The sequence below is a fragment of the Semicossyphus pulcher genome, unplaced genomic scaffold (assembly GCF_022749685.1).
Source record: "Semicossyphus pulcher isolate SPU_LCO1_2020_fin unplaced genomic scaffold, fSemPul1.0.p SCAF_3, whole genome shotgun sequence".
Taxonomy (NCBI): domain Eukaryota; kingdom Metazoa; phylum Chordata; class Actinopteri; order Labriformes; family Labridae; genus Semicossyphus; species Semicossyphus pulcher.
In genome coordinates, this window is record NW_027211704.1 from 1,020,073 (window position 1) to 1,047,459 (window position 27,387).

At 44.1% G+C, this 27,387-nt stretch overlaps 1 protein-coding gene across 2 annotated transcripts in view; it reads right to left on the reverse strand.

Moving 5' to 3' along the window:
* Positions 1–27,387, reverse strand: part of ppp1r16b (protein phosphatase 1, regulatory subunit 16B) — a 94,024-nt gene that overhangs the window by 12,361 nt on the left and 54,276 nt on the right. For both annotated transcript variants that reach the window (XM_069678690.1, XM_069678691.1), the window contains exons 3-5: positions 22,214–22,284; positions 8,146–8,291; positions 5,977–6,080 (exon numbers count right to left, since the gene is read on the reverse strand). In XM_069678690.1, the coding sequence (XP_069534791.1) occupies positions 5,977–6,080; positions 8,146–8,291; positions 22,214–22,284 (321 nt within the window). The remainder of the gene's footprint in view (positions 1–5,976; positions 6,081–8,145; positions 8,292–22,213; positions 22,285–27,387) is intronic.

A 27,387-nucleotide genomic window follows, 5' to 3' on the forward strand; every position in this document is an offset into this window, starting at 1 on the left:
TCCAGCACCTCACTGCCAGGTGGAGCTCAAGACTGTGACTGCCACACTTGACTTGTTCTCACTGCGCTCAGCAGTTTGGTACAGGACTGTGCAGCTTGTATTTAAAGAAATGTCAGATTAACTAGAATGAAAACAGCCCGACATCAGAACTGTGGCTGCTGGTTTATTCTCTGTGTGGGGCTGAAATCGTGCATCAGGTGGACAACTACAACTGTTGTGAAATAAGAGACAATTTTCCTTTTTGTCACTTTCTTACCCTTCAGAATAAAGCACCTGGAAATAAAAGCACGTGGAGCATGGAGGATGTCACCCTAAAACGGACCAGACAAGCCTTACCTGTCGGTGCATTCATTAACGTCAGTTTTTCAGCCTTTCTCGAGTCATAAATTTAACCTGTGCCGGTGAAGCTGAAGGCCAATCCATCCACTCAGCCAACACTGCAGCCTCCAGCCTGTTTCAATGTCACACTCTTGTTTGACCCTGGCCCACACAGACGTGTGATGGCCACTGATTCTGATGGAGGGGCTTTAACATGGTGAGGAGGTAAACTGTTTTTCACAATCACAGCTGGAGGATATCAGGAGGCGCAGGACTCAGGACGATGACAGTCGTCTTTGTCTGCTCTAATGAAGAACAGCCCCTCCAGCTCCTGTTTCCTGTGTTTGCTGTTGTTCCTGCTGCAGAGCTTCAGTCTCTCTGGTGCTGATGTCACAGACTTTACCTGCCTTGTTTCTGTCGTACTTTCATTTAGACTATTGACGCCAACGGCTAAGCAACGCCCCAACGGATTTAAAAATGTGAAATACAGAAAATATTCCTCATTCACGTATTTGAAAATATGATAAAAAGAATAAAAAGTCAATAAAAGAAAAAGAAAAGCTGAAAGCTGAAAAGAAAATGTCCTGATAAGGAACAAGCACTGGTCTGTGTTGACCTTTCAGAACAGCAATGACACCCAATTTTACATTTCAACAGATGGTTGCAGAGTTATGGCTGAAAGCACTTTGGACAAGCTGCTGATGAAGGAGACGTCCAAAGATGATCAAACGTAAAGTACAACTTTCTCTCTGGGAGCACACTTCCCAGATATCCAGACAGTGCTGCATGTGTGACGTCCACGGTCGGCTCCGGTTGTAACTCTTGATTTTCCTGGCTGACGGTCGCTTTCCTTTTCAGACTGTTTGCTTCATCTGAGCGTCGAGTTTGTTTCTTCTTCTTTGGATTTTCACTTCTTGTTGAAGTTGTATCTGTAGTCATCCATCTTTTCTTTGTTTGTTCAGCCATAGTAGATTACTGTTTACTCGCAACACTTGCAGAGAGCGGAAAAGCAGCCGCTTAGCTCCGCCTACCCTCTCTGGCAGACCAACCACTGCTGGCTGATGGAAAACGCGTCACTAACTGGGCGCCGCCACAGACACCCAGCCCATAATAATACTATATACTGCAGATGCAAAGGCTTTCATCAGTGGGCCACAGGCTCAGTCACCATGTGTTACCTCATTCAGAGAGAGAGAGAGACTTACAGGCATTTATTTACATGAACATCTTCCAGATGATCTCTTGAAGTTGAAAATGTTTATTTAAGGGGAGTTTGCTTGATTGACAGTTGTCCCAGCCTATCAGAGTTGAAATCGCTATAAAGGCAAAAATCCCATATCTCACATAAGTTACAATCCCCCTTTTTACACACATAAACTAATATCCACATTAGAGCAGCAACTAAAGATTTTTTACACTCAGGATTGATCTGTGTAACATCCTATCAGTATCTACGTAAAGCCCAATGTGAAGCCACACAACACAACAGTATTCAGTCCATACAAATATAAGAAGAGAAGCTGTAATTCATGGTGTGATGTGTGACATCACTAGAGACCTGTTTATGGCCCCTCTGTGTTATCAGCAGGAACTCTTTGTCCCTCCATTACTGAGGATGCAAAGTGACATGAGCTGTTTCTGCTCTGCGTTAGCGGTTCAGTCCCTGCTACATTTCCCCGTTACTGCAGCTCATTACACATGAACCGGGCTCTACAGGGGAGGATCAAGGAAGAGTCAGATCAGTCGATGTTGCATATGAAGTGTGTGTGTGTGTGGGTGTGTGTGTGTGTGTGTGTCTGCGTGTGTGTGTGTGTGTGACAGAGAGAGAGGAGAGAGAGTATGCCCATCCCTGCGGCGTCTCTGAAGAGAGGAGTCTCATCCAGCAGTACAGTGCTGGAAACATTACGGAGCAATTAGCAGCACGGCGCTCCCTTTGATCGGCTTAATAATCATTCTTCTCACCTACTGTACCGCTGTCTGCTGTCTGCTGTCTGCGGCTCCAGAGACTCCATTGTACGCTGAGAAGCTCATTTTCGCCTGTCTGTGTTTTCCCCTCTCCACATCCGCACCCTCTCTCTCTGTCTCTGTGTGGGTTTGTCATATTGTCTCACATCCAGAATCACACCCACACAAAGAGGTGCTATTTGCTCAGAATCATTAACCCTGCACTTGTTTACAATGCAGGACTTATCATGACAGGTGTTTTTGACCTTTAATTATCAAAGGAAATAAAAGTGAGCACTCGTGATGCTCTTTAACCCTGATTCTGCACAGTCTCTCCTGTTTATCACAGAGCAGCTCCACTGAAGCATTTAGGATTCAGTGTTAAGCTGAAGGGCAAAAGTCAAGTATTTGACCTTCTGTTGTTCGCTACTGCCTCTATAGTCAGATGCTACATGGACAGCAGCCCTCAGCCGAACACACGTTAACACACCGCTGTGCAGAGTTTGTTAGCTTAAAGTTGCCTTGAAAGTAGATCCCCAAAGAGGGGACTAACCTCATTCAAAATCCCACTGACGTTGTAATGACGGTCAAGAAACAGTATTAGAACAGAGATAAAAACAATCTAATAATGTTGTTTATGTAATATTTCTGGATTTAGGGGCATTTAATCACAACCTATAAGCCTTTGGGAGATAAACGTCATGGCTCAAAAAAAAGAGGCCAGTTGGGGGTCAGTTCAGACGTGTCTGAGACAATGTCTCCTTCTGCTCTCAGTGTACGAAACTGATGCCAAAACAGCCCTGTGATAGGCGCAGCCATCTTGCGATGGTGACGTCATTTGGAGTCAGAGCTGCGCAGTAGAGATCGGCGGGCGGAGCCGCCGTAGCCACTTCTGCTAACCAAAACATGTGTGTTAAGGAGGAGGAGCCGTATTTGTCAACAGAGATGTCAATCATCTTTTTTACAGCATCAAATAACTAATTAAAAATAAACTTGTCAGAAAAATGAACACTGGGACATAAATCAGCATGATAAGAACTAACTATAATGACAGAAACCATGTTTGAGAAAAATGTATTTGCTGTGTATTTTGATATTATAGTTTGACTCATGTCCCATCTGTTAACATGGAGGAGGCGGGCTTTATGAGCTATACTGCAGCCAGTCAGCAGGGGGCGATAGAGAGGGTTTGGCTTGTCTTTAGGGAGCTGTCATGTCGGCCATCTTTTTATGCAGTCTATGGTTTGACATGGTGGCTTAAAAATGATTAAAAATGACAGGAAGTTAAAAGGGAGCATTTGGGAATTTTATAGATATAATAAACAAACGTAGCCAACCTTGTCTGAGAATATGAAACTACGTTAACAAATAAAAGAAATGCTGACTGCATTTAATCACAAAAGCTTGTGGAAAAGAAGCTTTATTAGCACCTAGCTAGAAGCTAGTCCAAGTAGCTAATTAATGTACGCATTAATTTCTGTTGGAGTCTCTCATTTAAAATGATGAATGTAAAACAGAAGTTTACTTGATGATGATGAAGACTCTCACTGCTTTACCTAAAATACATTGTTTTGCTGGAGTCAGCGTTTGGCAAACCAGGATGGTGGGAGCAGAGCTAGGATAACACATTTTATAGGTAATACAATTATAAGAATAAGACTGAAAAAACAATCAACAGGTCAATCAACATAATCAACACGTAATGATATGACAGTGGAAGTGTAACGTGCAATTCAGCAGAGGGTTACGTGTCAGACTATTTCAGGGCTTGTATCTTCCTACAGTGTCGGCTGCTGGTCTGGTATCATCTGCCTGCCAAGAAATATTCCACACAACCCTCATAAAACCACAAACTGTAGTTTTGATCGGCAGTCTTTACTAAGTCTCCACCGGGGAGCAAATCAGCATATTTCCAACAATGTTGGGCGATTCCTTTTCAACTAACCACATTTCAGCAGCCCGTCCTGGCATTCATACTTCTCTAAACTCGAAGCCCCCGCAGCCACAGATTCTGCTGCTTTGTTGCCAACTGTGCGCTAACACGTCTGCCTGTAGATGTAACTGTTTACTCGAAAACACAAACAAAACATTGACAGGAGCTTATGCTGTGAAGGTTTCGTGTGGTTTAACTGCAGTGTAAATGAAGCTGTCTGTCACCCTGACTCTCTTTGTATCACACAAAGACAGAAACGCAAACACCTCCAAAACACAGCAGGAGTTCCCCCTCCTCTGTCACTGATGTGCACTTATGAGCCTGTCAGTTCCTGAACTGTTTCTCAGACGGACAAAATGTTACGATGTGGCTCCTTACAAAGAAACATCTTATAGTAAGCAAGGGAACTGTGAACATGTTAGAGCCCCCTGAAGTGTCAATTCTGAAACTGCGCAGAGGTCACAACCCTGCTGCCATCTTCCTTAACTTACTCCTGGTTGACAGACTGCAGGAAGCTAAAACAGACGTTTATTCTGCTGCAGAGGTTAAGGAAGCTTTAAAAACAAAGGGGAGGGAAAGAAGCTAACTGATGTTCCTTTGGCATTTTCTAACCAGAGTGTATGTGCTGGATTAAACAGTGTTTTTAGCTTGTCTAATGTAAGACACATTACTAGCAATTCCAGCTAATTGAAGTCAGTGCAGGGTTAGCTGCCATTAAAAGGCCAAATTCACAACCAACAAATCCAGTGTGACTTATTCCCCTACTGTGTAGAAGCAGGTCCTGGATGCTGTCAGAGTTTAGCTAACGTTAGCAGCCCTGTCGTCCTCTTATTGGGCTTTAGAAAGTTTACAAGCAGCAACTCAAGACAGCGGTTAGCTAAAACATTAGCTTGTCTTCATCCTGAAAGGCATTCTGTTGTTTTATCTTCAGTGAAAACATGCTACAACCAGTAACGAAAGCTAAGCAGCCAAACAGCATTATGCTAATTTAAATAGCAGTTTATTCTTACTTATCTTTATCAAAGTAATAAAACCAAAGCTAACTATTTAGCTCTATACACATTATAAAAACAATGCTGTTTCTTGTTTCTTGTACATGGATCACCAAGGATGGCGACTTTTTGCCTTGGCCATGCAGCTTTAGCTTCAGTCTATTAGCATCATATCATGAACGTAGCCATCGAATGCTAATTTCAGCCCCTTATTGGTAAATATGACTCAGCGATAGCTTAAGTAGCTAGCTGGTTACAAAGCATTAAAACTGCCAGACACAGTGTTTATCTCTGATGGCAAAATTAATGCTAGTAAGAGGAAGCCAGCTTTTTTATAATACTTTTTAAAAAATAAATACATATTTTAAGTGTAAACCTGCCACCGTCATCATTGCAAACTGCATTAGCAGCACTGGGAATTACATGCAGTTAGCTTAATGGTACACATTGTTCTCCTGCAGTCTTTTTCCAGTATTCAAAAACATTATGTGCAAAAAATGAGGACACAGTAATGGTGAAAAAATAGAGGTACAGGTTAGATAGAACTGGGATAATATGGAATAAAGTAGCTACAGCACACTCCCTCCAATGGCATAATATCTGTACACGAAGAAGCGACCTTATCTCACTTATTCAATCCGTCTGCAGACATTGTGAGACTGTCGAGTTCCCAAACTTGTTCGATGCAGCACAAAACTTTGCCTATCAGCTGAGAGCTACAGGCTAAATATTCTGTCCACGAGCCCGATCTCTGCAGTCATGTCATCACTTTAAAAATTCATACTCTACCTCTGTTGGCCATGGCTGTCTCAATGATGTCCAGTGTCGGATCGTCTTCACACAGGTCGTAGGGCATGTTCCCATCAGAGTTGACCGCCAGCAAATCTGCACCACTGTGGGAGAAGAGCAGATGAATTATTAATATTAATTTTAATAGGCTAATTAATGTACAATATCTGCAATATCATTGGTAAAGTGGGGAGTATTTGTCTTTAGGTGATGAACACAAAAGGCTAAAAGTAAAAAGAGCATTTACTGTCTTTAACACCCAAAAATACAGACTGGACGACAGCTGTAATAAATATAATTAAATATAATTTTGTGATGTTTCAGATGTAAAAGGTTTGTTTACATCAGCAATATTTTAATCATCCTACAAAAACAGGCCTGTTTGATATTCGGATCAGCAACAGACCCTAAGAAGCTGATCTATAAGAGTCTTGGACAGAAATGAGTAAATAAATCTCAGCTCGAGCACACGCTGATGATGCTAATTAAATCACTTCAGTCCAGAACAAGTTGGCCTGCATTACTCAGCACTTTTTAATCAGTAATTTCACTTAATGAATCTGAGAGATACAACACGTCCTGCATGTCATCAAATGGCAGCGGTGTGTTTCTAATGACTACACAGGCTTTAATTTGATAACATTATGATAGAACAGTTTTTATAGTTGATCTATTTGGACCCACAGGAAGAAACACTACACACAGAGTATTTTAATATCTGTGTGTGTACATGTTGTTGTATCAAAAGATTTAATTACATCATAATAAGACATGTCTGCAGTGTGCGCATGCACTTTATATGTTCAGGTATGCATGAGGGTGTTTTTCCCTCTGCTAGAACAGGGTCAGTATTATTGAATTATGACTTTAATTTACACAACAAAGATGTCTAATAGCACCTCGATTATTACATGTCATACTGAAGAGAAATGTTTCAATATTATCCCTTATTAACTTTCACTAAATTGTATCATAATGATGTGATCGTATCATGTTTGTTTCGAGCAAACCATTATTAGAAACTTGTTTTTGTCTGATGTAACACAACACTGAATCATGATGGTTCAATATGATTCCAATGTTGATTCTAATATTACCTGCCCGACGGTGTCGTTTGTTTGATGCTGATGGTTTTTCTCTTTTTACATTGTTTTGTTTTGTTATTAATGTGAGCTGGTATTTCCTCTACAGCTAGCTGCATTAGCATCTATCTCTGCTGCTGCAGGTCGCAGCCTCAGTAACACCTCTCTTCTCTTATCCAGTGCTCAGTTAAGATGTGAATTATAGATCGCTTAAATTGCCTGCAGCACCTCACTGAGAACAATACATGCATGTACACCTGAAACATATATTTGTGTTTTCCTCCAGATCGCTCAGAGGTGGCAGTCAGCTAGCTCACCTCTCTGTGGTTAAAATGCACATTTAACTGTTGATTATCAAACTAACTTCAGCCTGGTTAGTTGGTCTCCTCTGGCTGCAAGATTAATCAAAATATCAATATGGTAAATTGCAATGTCCAAGTAACAGAAGCTCTAATGTTGTGATGAACGTTTAACGTGTGACAAACAGCTTCATTATGAAGTCCTGCAGTGCAGCAGGGACGCGCTGGCCAACAAGTCTTCTTATCAGGACGTAAGGAAACATTTAGTCTGACCCCAACAGATGTCCCATTGTGAATCACATGATCGTCACAATTCTTGTCAACATACTGCTGAGATGGACTGCAGATTGCATTTACTTCCAATAAACGAGGAATTCCCAGTGAGCGCAGGTCATAAGCTCACACTGATTAAGTCCCTGCCCTTTGTTCACACCGCCTGTCGCTACTACCGATTAGATGATTTAGTGAGGTCCTCTGATCGGCCCCGCTGGGGTCGGTCACGGCCGGGGTCGGTCACGGCCCTGGCCGAGCACCGAGAAGACGATCAAACTCGACTATCTGGAGGAAGTTAAAGTCGTAATAAGATAATGATAATGATTTCCAGTGCAGACCTAAATGTGATGATCAAACGCTCGCTGAGCTCAGACAGACATTATCCATGTTGTACTCGGGGATTGCTCAAACAGCCTCACTCATCTAATAATTGTTTATTTGTTCCAGGTGAGGCTGGGCTCCTCCACTCTCAAACCCAGCAGGAAACCCTGGTGTAGCGTGTCTGCATGTCTTACTGTGTGATGAGGATCTTGACGAGTCCTGCGTGGCCGCAGGTAGCGGCGGCGTGCAGCGGCGTCCACAGCTCGTTGTCCTGAGCGTTGACGCTGGCTCCTCGGTCCAGCAGGATCTTCACCATCTCCTCGTAGTTATCTATACAACACTGTGAAGAGAGAGAGGGGAGGGCGAGAGAAGAAGTCTGTTTATGTTGGTTTTTTAGCCCCAGGTGAATCATGTTATGACAGAGTGGGGAGTTCATGGGTAAACAGGAGAGAGGATGGACGTGATGTATAAAATGAAAGTAGAATAACAGCCACAGTTTCCCTCTTGTTTGGAGGATAATTAAACGCGAGCTAAAAAGGAACTCTAAGTCTTTTTATTGTCCGCCTGATGGAGCATATTATTCATACAGTGAGCACTTAGCTCTGCTGCAATGATGCTGCACGCTTTAGCTGTTTAATTACTGTAAAAAAAGGATTGAAAGACAGTAATTTGTCAAAAAAGGAACAAAAAATCCATTTAGAAGACAAACTGAGTCTCTACCAGAGTCCTGTGAAAGCGTATTGCAGAGTGCAGAACTGAGAACACATTAAGCCAATTTGGAAACAGTCAGTCTGACATCTCACCCACTGTGTGGGCTGTTCTCTGGATCGGAGACAAAACTGGAAATGCTCCCATAACTCACACCCATCCACAGAGACAGAGACACAAAGACGGAGAGGGACGGAGCTTATTTTCCTCGTTAAACCCGGGTGTGATTATAGGGTGGGGAGGAAGGAGATGTTTTCCATGAGAACCATCCTCCAATCTAGCTGCTGTCAGCAGCAGCAGTTTCCTCCATCAGAGCTAATTGGTGTGAGTGTGGCAGCAGAGACGGACGAGAAGACGAGAAAAACAACAGATAAAGAGAGCAGACATGAGGCTAAAATTGGGATTATTTGTCACAGCAGGGGGTCAGACGTAATCAGAAAACTGAAGGTCTTAAGCAAACGTCTGATGTGGCGTTTGTGGTATTATTTGTGAATCTGGTCTATGGCTTGTTTTGTTCTAACCTCCCATCAGTCCACCGTCAGCCACACTAAAGCAGACTCCTCCTTTGTTCAGAGAAACAGCTGCAGGTTTTAACCAAACAACAGCCACTTTCATGAGAAGCCACTGGAGTGAAATGAAAATGAGACATCTGTCAGGATGAAATGTTAAAACGCTCCGACAAAATGCTGCTGTTAATCCCATAATGAGCCCGCCCACTCAGACACATCTTATGAGGATTTAAACAATTTAGAGGAAAATAACAGAAGAGGTTGGTGACGAACGGAAGATAAATTAGGATTCAAACAAAGAACAGAACAAATAAAACCATCCGTGTGTTAGATGTGTATCCTCCTCAGGGAACCAGGAAGTCAGAGCCTATCCCAGCATGCACTGTAAACAGGGAAGTTACGCCCTTGACACAAGGCTAACACGCACGTGAACCTTCCAAGTACTTCAGTGCAAAAAAGGAGCTATGTGTAAGATTTGATGATAAGACGCACTTTAAACACTTTTTGTGGGCTGCGTCCTTCACAGCGGTGCGACCAGTATACTGGAATAAAATGCAGAAAGGTATTTTATTGTGTTGTGGTATTTTACCCAGACGATGCTGGCGCTATAAGATAGCTAGCTAACATTTAGTCACCGTCACGCATGTGCGATGTCATGACCTCCAGTGCAGCCGCCACTCGCACAACAATCAACGTTAGCGTAGCGTTAGCGTAGCGTTAGCGTAGCGTTAGCGTAGGCTGCCAGCTACCGTACCAGAAAACAGATGGTAGGCTGTAATATGTGTTTTAAATGAACACAAATTGAAATAACTTGTATACACTTGTATTTTTATTAATAAATAGCTAAAGAAAACCTTTTTCCCTCTGGGTACCCCCAAAAACAGACTGCATCTCATATTCCAGTGTGACCTATATTCTGGATTTTACGGTAATTATTACATTTATGATAAAGGCTGCGTCTGGTTATGCTGTCCTCCATCTTTGTTCAGTTCATAACGTGACGTACAGCGATGGGTCAGTGAGGTCGAGCTGCAAAGCAGAGTTTGATCAATATTCAGTGTTGCCGCTCCGGTCAGGTGTACAAGCTTACACTGGTTTGATTTGATCCGAACAGGCAGAACCTGCACGTCATTATGACACATGCAGGTGAAATAAAAAGGAGCCCACATGAACGTGTGTCAGTGTTTTGCTTCATGTCAAACTGCTTGAGAGGCTGATCGAGCAGGAGCCAAAGAAGCAGAGTTACACACACTGAAAAAGAGATCACTCTGCAGGTGTGTCGCAGATTAAATTGGACAAGAGAATGAATTTTGTCAGCACCACAGCCGGAACAGTCTGACGCTAATTTGAGAATAAAGTGACTCTTAATAATTAAGAGATAACATGAGTCATAAAAATTGAATTATGAAGAAGAACATCCACGGATGAACAAACAGATTCACCGCAGGTTCGAGAGTTGATATGACTCCTGTCCTGAGGGTTTCTGCTGACACCCATCCATCATCTATACCACTTCTCCTGTTTAGGGTAATGTTACACCCTGGACTGATCAGCTGTCAATCACAGGGCTGACACACAGAGACAGACGCTCACACTCACACCTACGGTCAGAGTCACCAGGAAAGCTAACGAGCATGTCTTTGGACGCATGCACGGGGAGAACATGCAGACTCCACACAGAAAGGCCCACTACGTCTGAACCGGGACTCGAACCAGGAACCTTCTAGCTGTGAGGGGACTATTTTCAGACATGAAATAAGTAAATTACTGGCTTCGTCTGCTGCTGCCTTCACATAAATCTGACTCGTTTAGATTCAGACGTATGCAGTGTTGAAAGTCTTACAGAAATGTTCTTTGGTGAGATTGTCATCAAAGCCTCTGAGAGTTACACGAGTGCTTCTTCAGACATGTGACCAACATGTTAAATTGCTTTTTCGTAACGCGGCGCCTGTCTGAGCAAAGTGAAGGTACGGTCTCATTCTGAGATGCTGCTCCACGTCTGAAACTTCTGATAACAAGTTTCTCCCCCCGCACGCCTTCACTTTTTGCTGCTTGCTCGTCTTAACAACGCTCTGTGCATGCTCACCATATAAACCGTGAGAAGTTCAGGTGTGCGGAGAAGACTTTTTCTTTTCGAGGATTAACATAGAGGATGAGCTGAACTGCAATCTCTAGAGGTTTGGAGTATCTGAGAGCAGCAGCGAGAGCGAGTCAGACAGTTATACAGAGAGAAGCACAAACACAAACATAAACCAACAGGATGGAAATGTCAAGCAGGAGAAGAGGAGGGCGGATACAGAGACAGACGAAAGTCACTGTTCCTCAGCATCCTTTAAACAGCTTTGTTTTAAAGTGATTTTAGCTTAGCTTACAGGCTAATAGATCCCAATATGCTGTTTCACATACTAACACATATATAATGTTCCAGTGTTGGATGTTGAGACTAAACGTGGGTGAAGTTTCACATCTGTAGGTTAAAGTCTGTCGGAGACATCCCCAGGCTGCTCAGCTCGGTCTGCAGGCGGCTGTGAACGTCACCTTTCGCACTGTTTTTTCTACACGCTGCACTTTGTGACATCACAACAGGCTTCGGAGAGCTGGCCAATCAGAAGAAAGTGGGCTTGTAGGGGCGGGGTTTCTTAAAGGGACAGAGCTGACTGAGTGGTTTCAGGCTGAGTTTTTTAACTGTAAATGATGCTCAGCTACTCCACAGGTATCACAGAGGGAAATAAGAAGCTTGACATTAGCATAATACCCCCCACCCCCCCCACCCCCTTTAATGAGTAGAATATGACTCTACCCATAATTTCAACAGAACATTAAAGAACCATTAGACGAGGTGACAAAAAGTAAATGTTACTTTTTAGACAATAAATGAGCAGAAATGATTAAAGAGCGTCCAACGAGCACGAACTGAGCACAGAACGCAGATGTGACTGTGAGATGATTTAACGGTTGAGGCTGCAACATTCGTTCATCCCTGCAGGCCTCAAAACAAACCTCAGTCTCTCCTCTCAGGCACCTGCTCTCCACCTCTCTGCCTCCCGACCGCCGGTCATAAAAATAATCACCACTGAATGCTTCAACAGCAGTATAAAAAAGAGACCATTAGGCCACATTGACGCAACAGAAAACGAGATGTGTGCATTCTCTGGAGTTCTGTAGCTTCGGCTGCAGAGGCTGCAACGATAAGGAGCGTGGGGAGGACATAAATTAATATACAACACAAAAGAGGAAATGAAATTACTTCACAGATGCAGAGGAAAGATAGCAGGGGGACAGATATGAGGGGAAATGGATGCATAGAAAACACAACTGCTGACTGGAAACAAGACAAACAGCCTCTGACTTACTTTCAGTGAGCGTGAAAACATGAAGATTCACAGATTTAAATAGTCACATGAGACTGTTGCTTTGTCTCTCTGACAGTTTCATTCTAACTCTAATGACTTAAAGAAAAACATATTGATCTGCAGAGCAGCTGTTTATGTGATGTGTCTTCAAGAGGCAATCTTAACCTTAGCCTTGCCTGACATCTCTTTACCGCTAAGACTTACATTTTACCCTTAAATACGGAGCTGTTCGAGTTGTCTGGAGCTGTTGTCACTGACTGAAAACTCTGAAACAATCACAACCAGTAATTGGTAATGCATTTGTCAACAGAATAAAGTGTTCACTTTCCAGTAACATGAAATAAACAATAAATGCATCCATAATCTATACAGCTTATCCTGTTCAGGGTCACGCGGGGGGCTGGAGCCTATCACAGCTGTCATTGGGCGTGAGGCAGGGTTACACCTGGACTGATCAGCTGTCATTCACAGAGCTGACACACAGAGACAGACAACCTTTCACGCTCACTTTCACACCTACGGGCAATTTAGAGTCACCAGTGAACAAGCATGTCTTTGGACTGTGGGAGGAAGCTGGAGTACCCGGACGGAACCGGGCATGCACGGGGAGAACATGCAGACTCCACACAGAAAGGTCCACTACGTCTGAACCGGGGTTCGAACCAGGAACCTTCTAGCTGTGAGGCGACAGCGCTAACCATGGATGAGATCTATAAAATTATGTTAAAGATGAACTTAAAAATAAAAATAACTCAAATATGTTTCTATTCCTCCAAATGAAAGTTGAACTCTTCATACTTTCTGCTCTTACAAACAAACAACCGCACTTTAAAGTCGAGCTGAAACTGCATTTCGAGAGTATCTAGCTTCCGTATCGTGACGTATGTCCGAGTGAAACAGGACGTGCAGGCGGGACATATCATTAGAGGGATTTGATGTGATCGTTGAGAAGTGGGCGTAGACAGACGTTCTCCACAGCGCAGTAGCTAGCTAACTGACCGAGCGTTCTTGGTGCTCTGCGGCTAAATGTTGCAGATTGATTGGTTGAAATTGTTTGGTGCTAACTTACATAAGCACACAGGATTTTTTTTTTTCAGGAAGAAAAAATTATCAGATTTTGATAAAAGAAAATGAAGAAATTGATTTTTTGTATTTTTTTTGGCCTATATTGTCAAACAGATGCACGATGTTAGCGGGGATGAGATCTAAAAGGATTAAAATGACATTTTTCATTTCACCTCGACTTTAACACACCCTGCTCCCGATAAACACTCAGTGATTTTGCTCCTTCAGCTTTACTTGGTCTGGTATGACCAGTATCTTTTGGTGGCTAATGCTAGCTAGTGTTAGCAAACCTAGCTAGCCCTAAACTTCTGAGTCTTATCTATTTGAGCTACATACAGTATGTCAAAGATAAACCTTTCAGTGGTTTATCTGAAAACAATAAGGCAACACGCTGCAGCTCACTGGCAACAACATAACTTCACGTGTGTAACAAGTCCGACAGAAAACAGCTAGCATAAACACAACGTCTGCTGGTACGCTGATGACGTGCCGCTCTTTAAGGCGGTTCTGTCCTCTCTAAAGTGTTGATGGGAAAAGATTTTGGAGAAATCTCTGATGAAGACAGACAGAGCCACATTTTACAAAGAGGAGGTACAGAGATCCTGCTCACAGAGAACAAATGCTCGCTGTGCAGGTTTCTGTTTTTCTCTGAACCTTTTCTTCATCAGTCCCAGAAGAGGAACTAAATGTTCATGTGCATAAAAGGCACACGCTCCTTCTCTAAACAGGGTGAAAATTCAGTTGAAGTTGATGTGAAAGGCCTGAACTGTCAATGATGATCAGATAAGGAAGGTGAGAGACACAGTTAGCGAGTGTCTCTAGAAGTGTTTCTCAGTTAGAGCTGATTTATTTGTGTTTAACACTTCCTGTGTCAAAAAGCAGCAAAGACAACAGAATCAAAGAAAAGACAGAAGAGCATGAGTCACAAGTCCCCTTCAGTATACCATGCATGTGTCGGTGTGTATGACTGTGTTAAATTGGAAAATTGCACGTTGTTACGCAGAGATGGTGATTCAGAGAGCGAGTTATGGATTTCATTTTTCAGTGTGGTAATCGACAAGCTGGAAAAAATGACTCAACAACGAGCAGGCTCATCAAAGTGCAGAGAACGAGACTCAGAAGCTTGTCGAAGACATCTGATGGATTAGCTCGCATCTAAAGCTCCCGCCTGCAGCAGTTGCATGACAGATGTCGTCAGAAAAACCCAAGAGGCTGCAACCTACACGCGAGCTAGCAACTAAGCTAATCTCCCAACCTCCTCCTAAATAAACCCACATACTTCAGCCCACCTGCACGCTAACTAGCCGCTGAGCCAAACTCCTAGCCGTCCTCTGTAGATCTGTTGTTTACCAGCCTCCACCCGGCAACAACACAATGAGGCAGGCGAGGAAATAATGTGCCCTTCATGAAAACTATTCACACAAGGATCGGAGTGTGGCTCTGACAAAGGCTCCGATTGTGCTGAAAAACAACAGCAGCAGTCTAGCAGGGATGCGTCAGTGGGCTGAGAGGACTGTGCTCAGGGTTGAGGAGAAAACAACATGGAAATAAGGCAGAAGCCGAGTCTGAATAGCTGAAATATGATTAGCGCTGATGCTATTTGGGCTGGCAGGTGAAGCTACAATACTGGAGACGTTAAGTGGGCCCAGACCAGGACCAGGTGGCTGAAAGCGCAGCTGAGCCTGCAGGAGGTTAACGGATAAAAGCGCTGTGAATTTTTACAGGAGCTGATGGGACCGATGCAAATCATGAAGAAGGGGCGGGGGTGTGAGAGCTGTTAGGAATCAGACCTTAAAGGTTTAACAGATTGAATCCAGGCAGCGGGGAAACCAGGAGGACGGTGGGTGATTTCTGGGCTCAGGTGCAGCTTAAGCCACCGATGCATGTCATTTTTCTACCTCTCCTGTCACTCTCCAACACACGCTGTCTGACAGGGCATCAACACATAATCTCATCTCTGAAAAATTAATGAAAACTCATTAGTAAGACAAACTTTAGATGCTAAGAGACAAGAGTGATACTTTCAGGGCTTTGACTGAAGCTTGTAGGTCTGAGTTTAATTTCTTTAAAGGCTGTGAGCAAATGAGAACTGAAGGTCTGAGAGATGAAAAGTCTGCGACCGCACAGGAACGTGTTCTCAGAACATCAAGGCCGAAGTCCTACAGATGTTCATTAAAGCACAAGTTAAAAGCCTCAGTCATCTCTGTCATCTCTGCATAAATATTTAACTTGTTGGATCATTAAAGTCGATGTTTTTTAAATGTGACATGATGAGGATGATGTTGTGGGTCTTCTTAAACTCAACTAATCACACTGAAGCGAAACGCAGGAGCTCAGAGCCAGATGAGCACGGGACAACACGAGGCAGGTGTGTCTGAAAGCATCCACTGGCAGGGTTACAATCTCTGTCAACCTGAAAGGCTGCTCGGACCAAAAACAGCCCCACGTTACAAAAAACCTGCGGCTGCGTTGGTGCCGGAGAGTCACGGACGGTACAGGTGAGGGAGGAGAAAGCCTCCTGTTTATAAAGTGGCTTCACTAGTCAATTATTGCAGCTTGTAACTGGATATTAGTGCTCAGGAGACTCACTTCACTCTCACGTTCATCATTTTTGATATCAGACATAATTTGGAGCAATAAAACACCTACCAGCCAGTGAGGGGCGTTTAATGTGGAGCAGCCACGAGTCACAGGGGAAGTAAAGCTTTGTTAGCAGAGCTGCTCTCTAATAAAAGCTGGTCTACGTAACAAGATATGGATCCATCCATTATCTATACCGCTTATCCTGTGCAGGGTCACGGGGGGGGGGGGGGGGGGGGGGGGGGGGGAGGAGGCTGGAGCCTATCCCAGCTGTCATTGAGCGAGAGATGTGAGGTGACAGCGCGAACCACTGCCCCAAGATCAAGACCTACAGGCTTCGCTGGAATTGACCCTTCGCTAAGCCCCTCCCTCGAACAGCCACTGTCCAATCCTACGTTAGCAACCGTAACTATGCGGGGGAGGCCTGTCAAGCTTTCAGAACAAGGAGAAATGCCGAAACAGTGTGTATATGGAGTCTGAAAGTCCGACAGCAGATATCCTCAAAGTTTAGAGGGTCATATTTTTCACGTTTCCAAAGCCAAAAACTTTGACCATGTCGGACATGGATTATAAATAGGGACGACTTGTGATCCTGTCTGGCCTTTGAGACCGCCACCGATGATATCGGCACAGCCTTTATTTCGCGAGCCCTTGGTTTGTGTCGTTGTTGTGGCAAACTCGTACAGGATTTTGTCTGGCTTTCCTGTTGTGCCTTCAGTGTTTGAATCAAGCTCACGATATGTGCGAGCGACATCCTGACGAGCTTTAAACAGAATGAAAAAGTGGGATACTTTAGTTTTGTTAGCAGTGGGCTGAAACATATCAGATAATGAGAGTTATCGGGAGTCACATATAAACATTAGCTTAAACTAAACCAATATATTGACTCACCCTGCTGTGCAACAACACTGTTGTCCCTGTAGGATGGTCCTGAACATGAATTGTCAGGACGCGGGGCGCCTGACGCTCGCATTGAGACCGGCGAGCTTTCGCCTCGACGTTTTTGTCCTCTTCAGTCTAAACACTGAACACGTGTGTTGTCGTCCTTTGTCGACTTCTCTCTGATATTTGGGAACTATTTTTACAGAAATTTGCTATTATTTCCCTTGGAACATCTGCCAAACAAATAAAGGCCAAATATAAATAAGTGCGAAAGCTCGACAGGCATAGCAACAGTAACCAAGGGGGACGGGACTTAGTGAAGGGTCAAGTCATGCAAACAGACACACCTCCAACACAACATCAAATGTGCCGTCCTAAAAACACTTATTAGTCAGGATTTATAACTGACTAATAATAATCATAAACATCAGCAGGATTATCTTCCTCTCTGTCTGGAGATCAGTGAACACATGAACACAAGAATGTGTAACCAGCCCATCACACGGCGACAGAGCGACGTCAGATCTCTGTGTTTAGACCAACATGGTGACAACGCAGCTGTGTCACTGACACCAATGATTGAGGAGGTTGTATTTTGTAGCCTAACACGCATTCATCCAAACACACACACACACACACACACACACACACACGTGTATAACCCTGTCACTGAACACAAGGTCTCATTTATCCTTCACATCCTCCCGGTGCGATCCAGCCTACTAGCTGTGAAAATAAAGCTGCCAAGGTGCTTTCACCGAGCTTTAAGATCTTCTCGAGGGCTGACAGTGAATATAAAAGTGTGTATTTGTGTGTGTGTGTGTGTGTGTGTTCTGACACACACATAACCAAGCCCCTGCAAGCCATGTATTGATTAATGTCTCATATCAGGGAGGTGAGGCCAAGGCGAGATAGGTGTGACATCTCATTTAGAGAAACATCAGCCCCACTTTTCTTCATCTAGCTCGCCGCCGCCTCTGTGACGTGTGAGTGTATGTGTGTGTGTGTGCATGTATCATTTCCTCATGTGTGTCTCCGTCTGTATTGTGTGTATGTTGTTATATGTGAAATCGCAGCAGAAGCGAAAAGGTCTCATCTTGAGGCCCGTGTGCAGGCTGACCCATCCAAATAGCAGATTATCTGGAACACACACATTCAAAGCCCAAAGGTCAATCTGATCTTTTGGCAGCGGAGGGCCTGCAGCTTTTAAAACACGAACCACGCCGGAGGTGTCTGATGGGCTTCAATTTTCTCTCCCTCGTGCTCATTTCGCTGCCTCCCAGCAGGAGCCGGAATATTAGGCTCTGAGCAGCCGCGGGCGAAAGAGAGACGGCGGTGTTTGCTGAGGCGGAGCGAGGAGATGTGAGGAAAGGACGTAAACAGTCAGAGGCTTAGTTCAACTGTGGAAAGAGACAAATGAGGGGATAACAAACTAAAGTAATCTGAGCATCATGTCCTTTTGAATGATTAAATATAAAGAGTCATCCTCCAGGCCGTCGGACTCATCTTTAATTTAGTTAAAAAAGTGACATAACTGGTGAAGAAACCTTCGTCCGTGATCATAAGGATGCTGTCCACGTCCTGGTGTCGGTTTAGGGACTAAAACAGGAGCCTGAGTTTCTCCAGGGATCATCAAACCGACTGGTTTTAATGCTTAAGTGTGTCAACAGGTTGGGGTGCGTTCCACAGCGTCTCCCACACAGCAAACAGCATGAGCATCAGCTCTGTGTCTGACTCAACCTGTTGTTGTTCATCCAGAAGAATTTAAAGTTTAGATGTTTAACTGGATCTGACAAGTGACGGGGCTGGCCTCTTGTTGCTTATAGACTCATGTGATGCAGCCTATATCACTTCATAATAATAATAATAATATAATATCAGTTTCAGCTGGACTGTGCCGAGGCCTGTTGAATTGTGTTATTTGGGTTTTGTGGCATTTTGACCGACTTGGTGATCAAATGAGTAAATGTGACCGGTTGTGTGTTTGTTCTTGTAACCGTGGTTACGACATTGATTCTGGTTATACTGCGATGTTTGTGACGCAGCATCATAATGCGTAATAGTGACAGGCCTTCATGCTTGGTGGCTTCTCGTGTTGAGAAGGTGTTGAGCCTCGTGTCACATCGTTTTATTTCACTTGTCAAAGGTTACAGTGTCACTGAGGTTATCACGTGACATACCGATGAGCTATCGCTGTGGCGTCATAACGAGGTTATTAGGAGCTGTGGTAGGACAGCGCTGAAGGCCCAGGTGTGAAACACACGTCGCGCCGCTGAATGTACAAATGCATTTGGCTGGCAAAAATAAAGACTGAAAAATTCAGCCACGATATAACAACGTTTAGTATAAATGTATCTGCTGATTTGATTCCAGCTCTGGAGACAATGGTGCCGTTTGTCTCTTTAAATAGACATAAATATGCATACATGTATTTTCTTCAACTTTAAACCAGGATCTTTATACGATTTATTTCATGTCATTTCCTGTCTCTGTCTTGTGTAAACTTTGAACCCACCTCCAGGACAGCAGCTGACAGGTAGCAGCAAACGACAAACAAACAAATTGTGACAAATAATTTCGTGAGAACTGTAACAAGCGGGGAAAGAGATGTTCGAGAGCCCGGTGACGTGTTTGATCCTGAGCAGGTGAGTGAGCAGCCGTCCTGCCACATTATAAACACGCAGAACATCCGCTCTGCGCGTCACTGAGATTTCCTCCTGCACAACGGTTTTTATATTGTTGCACATTTTGCTGAATTTTCCCACCAACGTGTCCGTGTAACTGTTGACTTCCTGGAGGCGAATATTTTCTGCCGGAGTGAACAGAGCTGAGCGGTACGATGCTGCTGCTCAGCCAGCCGTGTTTGTGATTGTGAAAAATGTTGTGTTTTACCCAGAATACATTGCAAATCAGTTCTACTCGAGCAGTCAAGAACTAGACAGGTTCGTGCAACGGACGGGTTACGACGACCACCTGAAGTCTGACGAGAAGGTGAAGTCGAAGGATTCGCTTTGACAGTTTCTGTGAGTTTGACTCAACCAAGAGTGAAGACTGCAGAGCGACACTGTGGAGACAGGAAGCAGCTGAAAGAGACGTTTCACATCAAAGGCTGCAGGATGTGTGACCGAATGAGACACGTAATGATCCATTATTTACAGACAGATGAGCTGCATTGAGCCAAAGTGATGTGGAGCATTGATTGCAGTGAGGTGGAGGCTTTGATTATCCTTCCAGTAATGGCTCTAATTAGCCAGTAAAAATAGGCCTGATCAGCTCCGACAGTCAAACCCACTCATGTCTCTAATACTTCACTAATGTCTTCACCATTAAAGGTCATTTTTTAGTGTTCAAACACCACGACACTCTAGTCTGCACCACGCCTTTAATTTATACTCCTGCTAATTAATCTCGCCAGGAAATGATTGAATTATATTTCCACAATGGCAGAGCGCTAATGAGAAAGTTGGACTAATAAAAGTATTTAAAAGAAAAGAGCTGCGATGTTTGACTGCTACACAGAGGCAGGAGGAGAGGACGAGCGTGTGAGGAAGGCTGAAGGACTCAGATCTGAAGCTGGAAGGGAGCAGTCCGTCAAACGTGCAGCAACATGACACTTTTTACAGTCTCACAGATGTTTCGCTGGATTAAAACGCTGCACACAGAGAGATTTCACACACTCTGTAGGAAGCATTTAAGTTAGTCATCGCCATGCGAGGAAGCCGGTGAGATGAGGGGGAGGAAACAATCAGGAGAGGAAAACATCAGTTCTTCTGCTATTTGTTGAACAATTTGTGAGAGATTTTGTGCACAGACTTCTAAGCGGCATGTTTAGCTGCCTAAGGAGACGATAATCGAATTTAAATTGGCTTCAAACTGCATTTAAATGGAATTTCATTTACGAGGACGCGTCATGCACAAGGTTTGGAGGAAATGAATGGCTGCATTACTTTGATTTCTTTGAGCCTACAGGAAGCAGCAGCGTCTGCTCCAGCCACTCTGTGGCTTTAATGAGAGGCTGTGCTGGAATGATGTTTCTGTAGTGTCAGTACATGACAGATGATCGTTAGCAGAAGTTTTGATGCTGTTTTCAGTCCAGTTTATCCAGGCAAAGCGAGACACACTTCCACCACCTGTGTGATTTATCACCACACACTACAATAAAACAACACAGCTCAGTTCCTGCTGAGCCAGCGCACACAAGGAAAATGTTTGAGTGTATAAAGAGAGCAAAGTTGAACCGGAGTCAGATTCCTTGTGTGTTCATACCCGGCCAATAAAGCTGATTCTGATTCTGAGAGCACCTCTCACCGGCGCTTGCTGTTGCTAGGTTACAAAGGTTGTCTGGCGGCACCTCTGCTTCCCTCTGTAGTAACCGTAAAGTGTTTAAAAACTCTCTGTGTGTTTAATGTTTGCTTAAAGGATATTTTACAAAGAAACAAAGACAATGGAAATGAACGGTGTCCTGCGTTAGCAGCAACTTCACACCTGGAAACACTCGGAGGGTTAGCTTCTCCTCCGCTATGTTGTTGACAAAGTGGATATCTAAAGTCCCGCCCCTTCTTGATTTTGATTGGATGGTGAGTGAAAGTGACATGGACGAGCGCAGCGACACCGAGGGTGTTTTTGTGCTGAGGACGCTGAGCTTTGGTTTTGACTCAGCCCTTCACTTGTGTTCTCAAACTTTACCTTGCTTAACACAACCAAATATTATTTACTTTAATTAATGTTCATATAATCTGTTCCCCTAAAACAGGTCTGATTTAAACAAAAGGCTCTTTGATCTAAAACTGTGACACTCATTCATGTCAAATAAAGGCCGCTCCTCTGATCGCTTGTTCCACATTCATCGTTTGATCTCACAAACGTCTTAAACACTTGAACGTGATGTTACCTGAACATGTGACGCTATTGTTCATCTTAATTTGTCTGGAATGCACCTTCAGAGTATTAAACTTTCACCTGAAGCGAGTATCCCTCTGATTCACCTGATTATTTTTGCTGTTTGATATGCAGCTGAGAATCTCTCTTCGAACTACTTCACCTCACCTGCACTCTGATATAAGACACTGATTAGTTACTCGAGCTCTAGAGTCGGGGTAAAGTGGCGTCTTCAGAGACACGGACCAAGGTGTAGAGAGACAGACAGGTGGAGACAAGAGTCTTACCTGATGGAGGGCGGTGAGACCGTCTTCGTTGCAAAGGTCTGGACTCACATTATTCTTCAGCAGGTAACGTACTGGTGGAGAAAGAGATGGAGAAGCATTAAGTCAGATAACAGAGACAACGTTTCCTTCACTCGGCCTGACTGACTGCATCTCCTGTCACAGATCACAGCACCTCAGAGGCTTTGCTTATAATCAATACTTCAGAGAGAACGAGATGTTCTGGTCGCAGCAGACAAACAATAGATGCAGGATGAATTAAGCATGATGAGATGCCACACAACCCAATCCAGCCTGATTGCTCACGCTGCCTGCAGGTGCACCTCAACTTAACCTTTTGTTACCCAGTGACATCAGCAACCAATCAATCTGCAATCCATTAATCTTCCTGCATCATGGGGATGCATCCCTGCAGAAACTTCAATCTCTCAAATTATCAGCCCTGCCAGGATGTTACCTAACTGACCTTGAAATTATGGATGATTGATGGGTGATGACGCAGGATGATGTAATGATGCCTGGGATTACACCGTTTGTCCGTCTCAAAGTCTCAAACAGATCAGCCGGACCCTAATTCACAAAATATCAGCTATCACAGTCAGCACCCTGGACAGCTGCCTGAACGCTAACACCGCTAAACCTGCAGGCCCGAGCAGGAAGTGGCAGTGGCTCCTTTCCATGTCATTATTATCTCTTGTTTTAGGCGGAGCTGCCAGCTGCTTTTATTTCACAGAGACAAAAAACGAGAGAACAGAGCGAGGGGATAAATCAGGTTACGATGATGGACGAGAGATGAGAGAGATTTGGGAAGATCATTTTCACATCTGTCCCTCAGAGTGACGGAGAAATGGTCGCATGGACAGGAAACATCACATGTATCTGCACAATAACACAAAGCCAGAGGGCTACACACACACACACACACACACACACACACATCTGCAGATTCATGCACAGTACAGTACAGAGATGGAAGTACACAAAACATCAGCGGTGTAGGTTTTGTTTCAACCACCGAACCAGGAAGTAAAAGTTTGATCCTGTGAGCACACGGTACATTTGTGCTTTGATTTCAGTCGTTTCTTTGTGTCAGCTCATCGTCTGTGTTCCACTGTCTCCTGTAAGTGTGAATTAAACATCTCTGGATAATAACGCAGGACTAAACAACACATTTTAAGACTTCTGTAGAAATGTGTTGGACCTTTATCATCTGAAGTTTTACAGACCAAATGATTAACCGAGTACATAATAAGTTGATGAACATAAACGGAAATTAGTCTTTAGCAAGCAGAACGTCAGCAGCTCCTGTCAGTGTTGGCAGCATTAAGATCCAAACACACAAAACAGAACTTCTATAAATGAACTTGTTTGTGGCAAAATGTCGAAGAAAATATGAAGTACGTGTCTCAGAGTGAAACGTGAAGCGCAGGTGATACACAAGCATGTCCACGGCCTGTGCAAAGTGCTGGACTGATTAAATACACGTGCATGTGTTCAGTCAGACAAGAAAAACATCTGATTCAGAGAAAACTGTGAAAGTTAAAATGATCTATTTATGCGTCTATTGTCTATTCACGTGCATCTTTCAGGTGCAGACACACACACAACAACACAACAACACACCACACCGACCATCATTGGTGGGAGAAAGTCAGGGGCAGGTGGAAGGCAGGTATTGTGAAAGCACTTCGCTTCTTTCGGTAGAAACCTTTCCGATGGTAAGAACAACGTGTGCACCTGGAGGACAAATATCACATGAGAGCGAGTGATGTACAGAACATCAGCACTGCTGTGATTCGCTCGTAGGCACGAGGCCTGTGCTGGTAAGTAGCACAACATCACGACCTCGAGTGTGACATTGCTTTAATACAAGTTATACAAGCGTCGTAAAAAGTAACAGTCGACAACAGATTACTTCTTAATCCACTGACTCAACTAGTTCCACGGCTTAACTGAAACTGGACTTCTGTTGCCAGGCAACCCAAGCCTCCTCCTGCTCTCTGTGTCGACCACAGAGCAGCTACTTTGTGTTTGTTTTAATTTATCATCAACCAGTGAAATAAGAGTCTGTGACTCAAAGGTATCAGCTTGATTAATGAAGACAAACAGAGTGATGTAATGTTACTAACATTCACTCTGAATACTGCACGTGGCTCAGAGTGATACACGAGCAGTGTCACAATCGGGGGCTGCATCCTGTCGCCTAGCAACACGTAGCTAGCAGCCTAACTAACTACCATAACTAATGTCGCGTAACTTGACCTTTTATTGTAAAGATCATTTGTTTCGAGGCCCCTTTCGTCTTCTTTTTAACATCTGACAGAACCATAAATTTAAAGTGTTCCTCAGCCGCGTCAGAGTTCGCCTTCTCGTTTGAATCGGCGCGCACTTAATCTTGGGGTACGTTGGGCCGCAAAGGACGTACCCGATGGATCGTTTGTGGCCCGCGTCTGAAGAGCCTTTGAAATGGGACAGCCTTCGACGCGCCGCTGTGACGCAGTCGGCCTTCAGATACGTCCTTCGGCTGCAGCCCCGGGACTGGGACACAGCTGATATCAGCACTCATGAAATGCCTCTTGTCCAATCAGAGTTCTTGGTCAGAACTAACTGTGGTATAAAATGATATGAACTGCATTTTTCTGTGTGGAGGGTTTGCTTGAGAGAAGGTCGTGATAACAAAATGAATATGAATTACAGGTGACCGACAGAGAGGGGAACAGGTCTGATGCAAAGTGTCTGCAGGAGTGAGTTAGTGTTCAATGACAGCTGCTTATAATGGAAACACATTATACAATCAACATGATGTGACTGAGAGAGTTTCTTCTCTCTACAACACAACCATCACAACTCATTATTCCGCTTCCTAATCCTGCGTGTAACAGACCTCTATTAGACTTCTGATAACGTCACTGTCAACGTCAGAGCCTTTCAGTCACATGTCCAACGATTCAAGGCCACCAAACTAAAACCAAACGCCGCCCGACGCCACTGAAACCGATGTTTCACCGCCCGTGCCCTTCAGCGGGAGGTAAGTGAGGAGAAAAGTGAAATACTGCAGTGAGTGCAGAGAGAATTGGACCCAAGGTTACACAGTGCAAGCTCAGTGTGACTGCATCCAATAAATGTCACACACCATCCCGACCTTCCGCTGTGTGCCGTGTTGCAGATGAAAAGTGCACCTGGGTGATTGTAAACAACACGTCTCTGAGGAGCCGCAGCACTGAGCTGACACCAGCCGAATCCTCTGTGACTTTCTTCCAATTAGACACAGAGGTGTGTTTCTCCGTTTAACATCTTCAGGGGCCTTTTTAACGTCACATTCAGCCGCGTAAGGAGATTATAGAAGAATTTATTTCAGCTTGAGAACAGCATTTAAATAAAACTGTTCAGGAGGACGCGAGAACAACTTCAGAAGTAGCTAACAACATTACTTTTATTTCCGTTGCCCAAGAGGCTCCAGACACGATGTGACTCTCAAATAGTGGCAAAGCAGTGAAACTAAATAAATATGCATCTGAGAGTGTTTGAAGGTGATAATTGCAGCAGTGACGCAGCAGGTCACCATCTTTGTTTTTATTGGAGAGACAAATAAACCTGCATCAGATCCCATAAATATAAATACATTCAGGATGTAATCAGAGCTCCTCATTTCCCGACACCGCCGCTTAGCAAACATAATAGGCCACTAATTTATATTAAACACACACGGAAAACGATTTAGCCTTTAATTATCTGCAGTTTTTCATGCTTCTTTATTTACTGTAGCATTTTAATAAATACACACATGAGTCAAAGTCTGGTTGTGACATCTCCAAAGATGAGACGAGAGGCTTTCACGAGGCCTCAAATGGATTCTTTTATGGATTTCTCTGAGTGGACATTCTGCTTTTCCCTGCTCCTAAACAAAAGATGTCAGAGTGCAGATACAGATGAGCAACGCAGCAACAGGTCGCGACTCAGTGTTTGTAAAAGGAGGCTTCAGTAAGACAGACAGCTGCTGTGAAAGAGCCGAAGCAAAGAGTCCGGGTTACACACGGTCCCTTTGTGAAACTAAAAACATACACGCAATATAAATGCACGCTTGCAAACACATGTACATGTAGAAAAACAGCAACCTGCTGTTATTCCCACTGTGTGCTTTGCATTGGTTATCCGTCCAAAGCATCCCTGTGTCACCTTGGTGTAAACATCTGTCTCAGTACAGCTTTTAAACATGCTGAAAGGCGGCTGGAGTAAGAGATGTAAAAGCACAGAGATCGGAGGGTTACTGATGGTTTTTAGACACAGAAACAAAGACTCAGGGCCTGTGTCCACTAACTGGCAGCGCCCACCACCTCGATGTCAGAGCACTTCTCGTCTGGCGGCACGTCCGCTTCTCTCGGCAGTGATCATTAAGTCTGTGTTAAATCGCTCTGTGTGGAGCAGGATGTGAACCTCTCACTGACGGACGACGGACGGGATTCAATCTTCAAGCTGGTTAACTCAACATCCCTTTGTGCCCGTCACTGTCTCTTACAGTTTAAGGTCGTGCAAAGGGCCCACCTGTCCAAAGTCAAACTATCTCTAATGTACCCGGATGTGACAAATGTCAGGGAGGTGGGGCCTCCCTCATCCACATGTTCTGAACGTGTCCTAGTCTGGAAAAATACTGGAGAGACGTTTTTCAAACCTTATCCACAATCCTGAATTTTGACCGAGCACCTAACCCTCGAACCCGCATGCTGTCGTTCGCCAGGCGTGCAGTTTTACTAAGATGGGGGGATGCTGCCCCGCCCACCCACGCTCACTGGCTGAGGGACATCATGTCCTGTCTAAACCTTGGAAAGATCCACTACTCAGTTTGTAACTCAAAGTCCCAAAGGTGTGGGGACCTTTCCTGAAATACTTTCAGAACCTCCAGTCAAACTAAAGGTGTGTCCTGACTCTGTTTTAGTCTCTTGTCATTCTGTTGATTTCTGGCAGTAACATTCTGTATATTGTTTATTACTTGCTAAACCCTCCTTCTTTTATTTCCCTTTATTAAACCTGATATGTACATCTTCCTTCTTTCAGCTCTTTCCTAATTTACTCCGAAGACGAAATAGGCTTCCCTTTGACACACGGGAGTCCGGCCGGGGATTTGGGCGAGTGGGGGTGAGGGATGATTGGTTTGAGTTTATAAGTATTGCTCTCTTGCT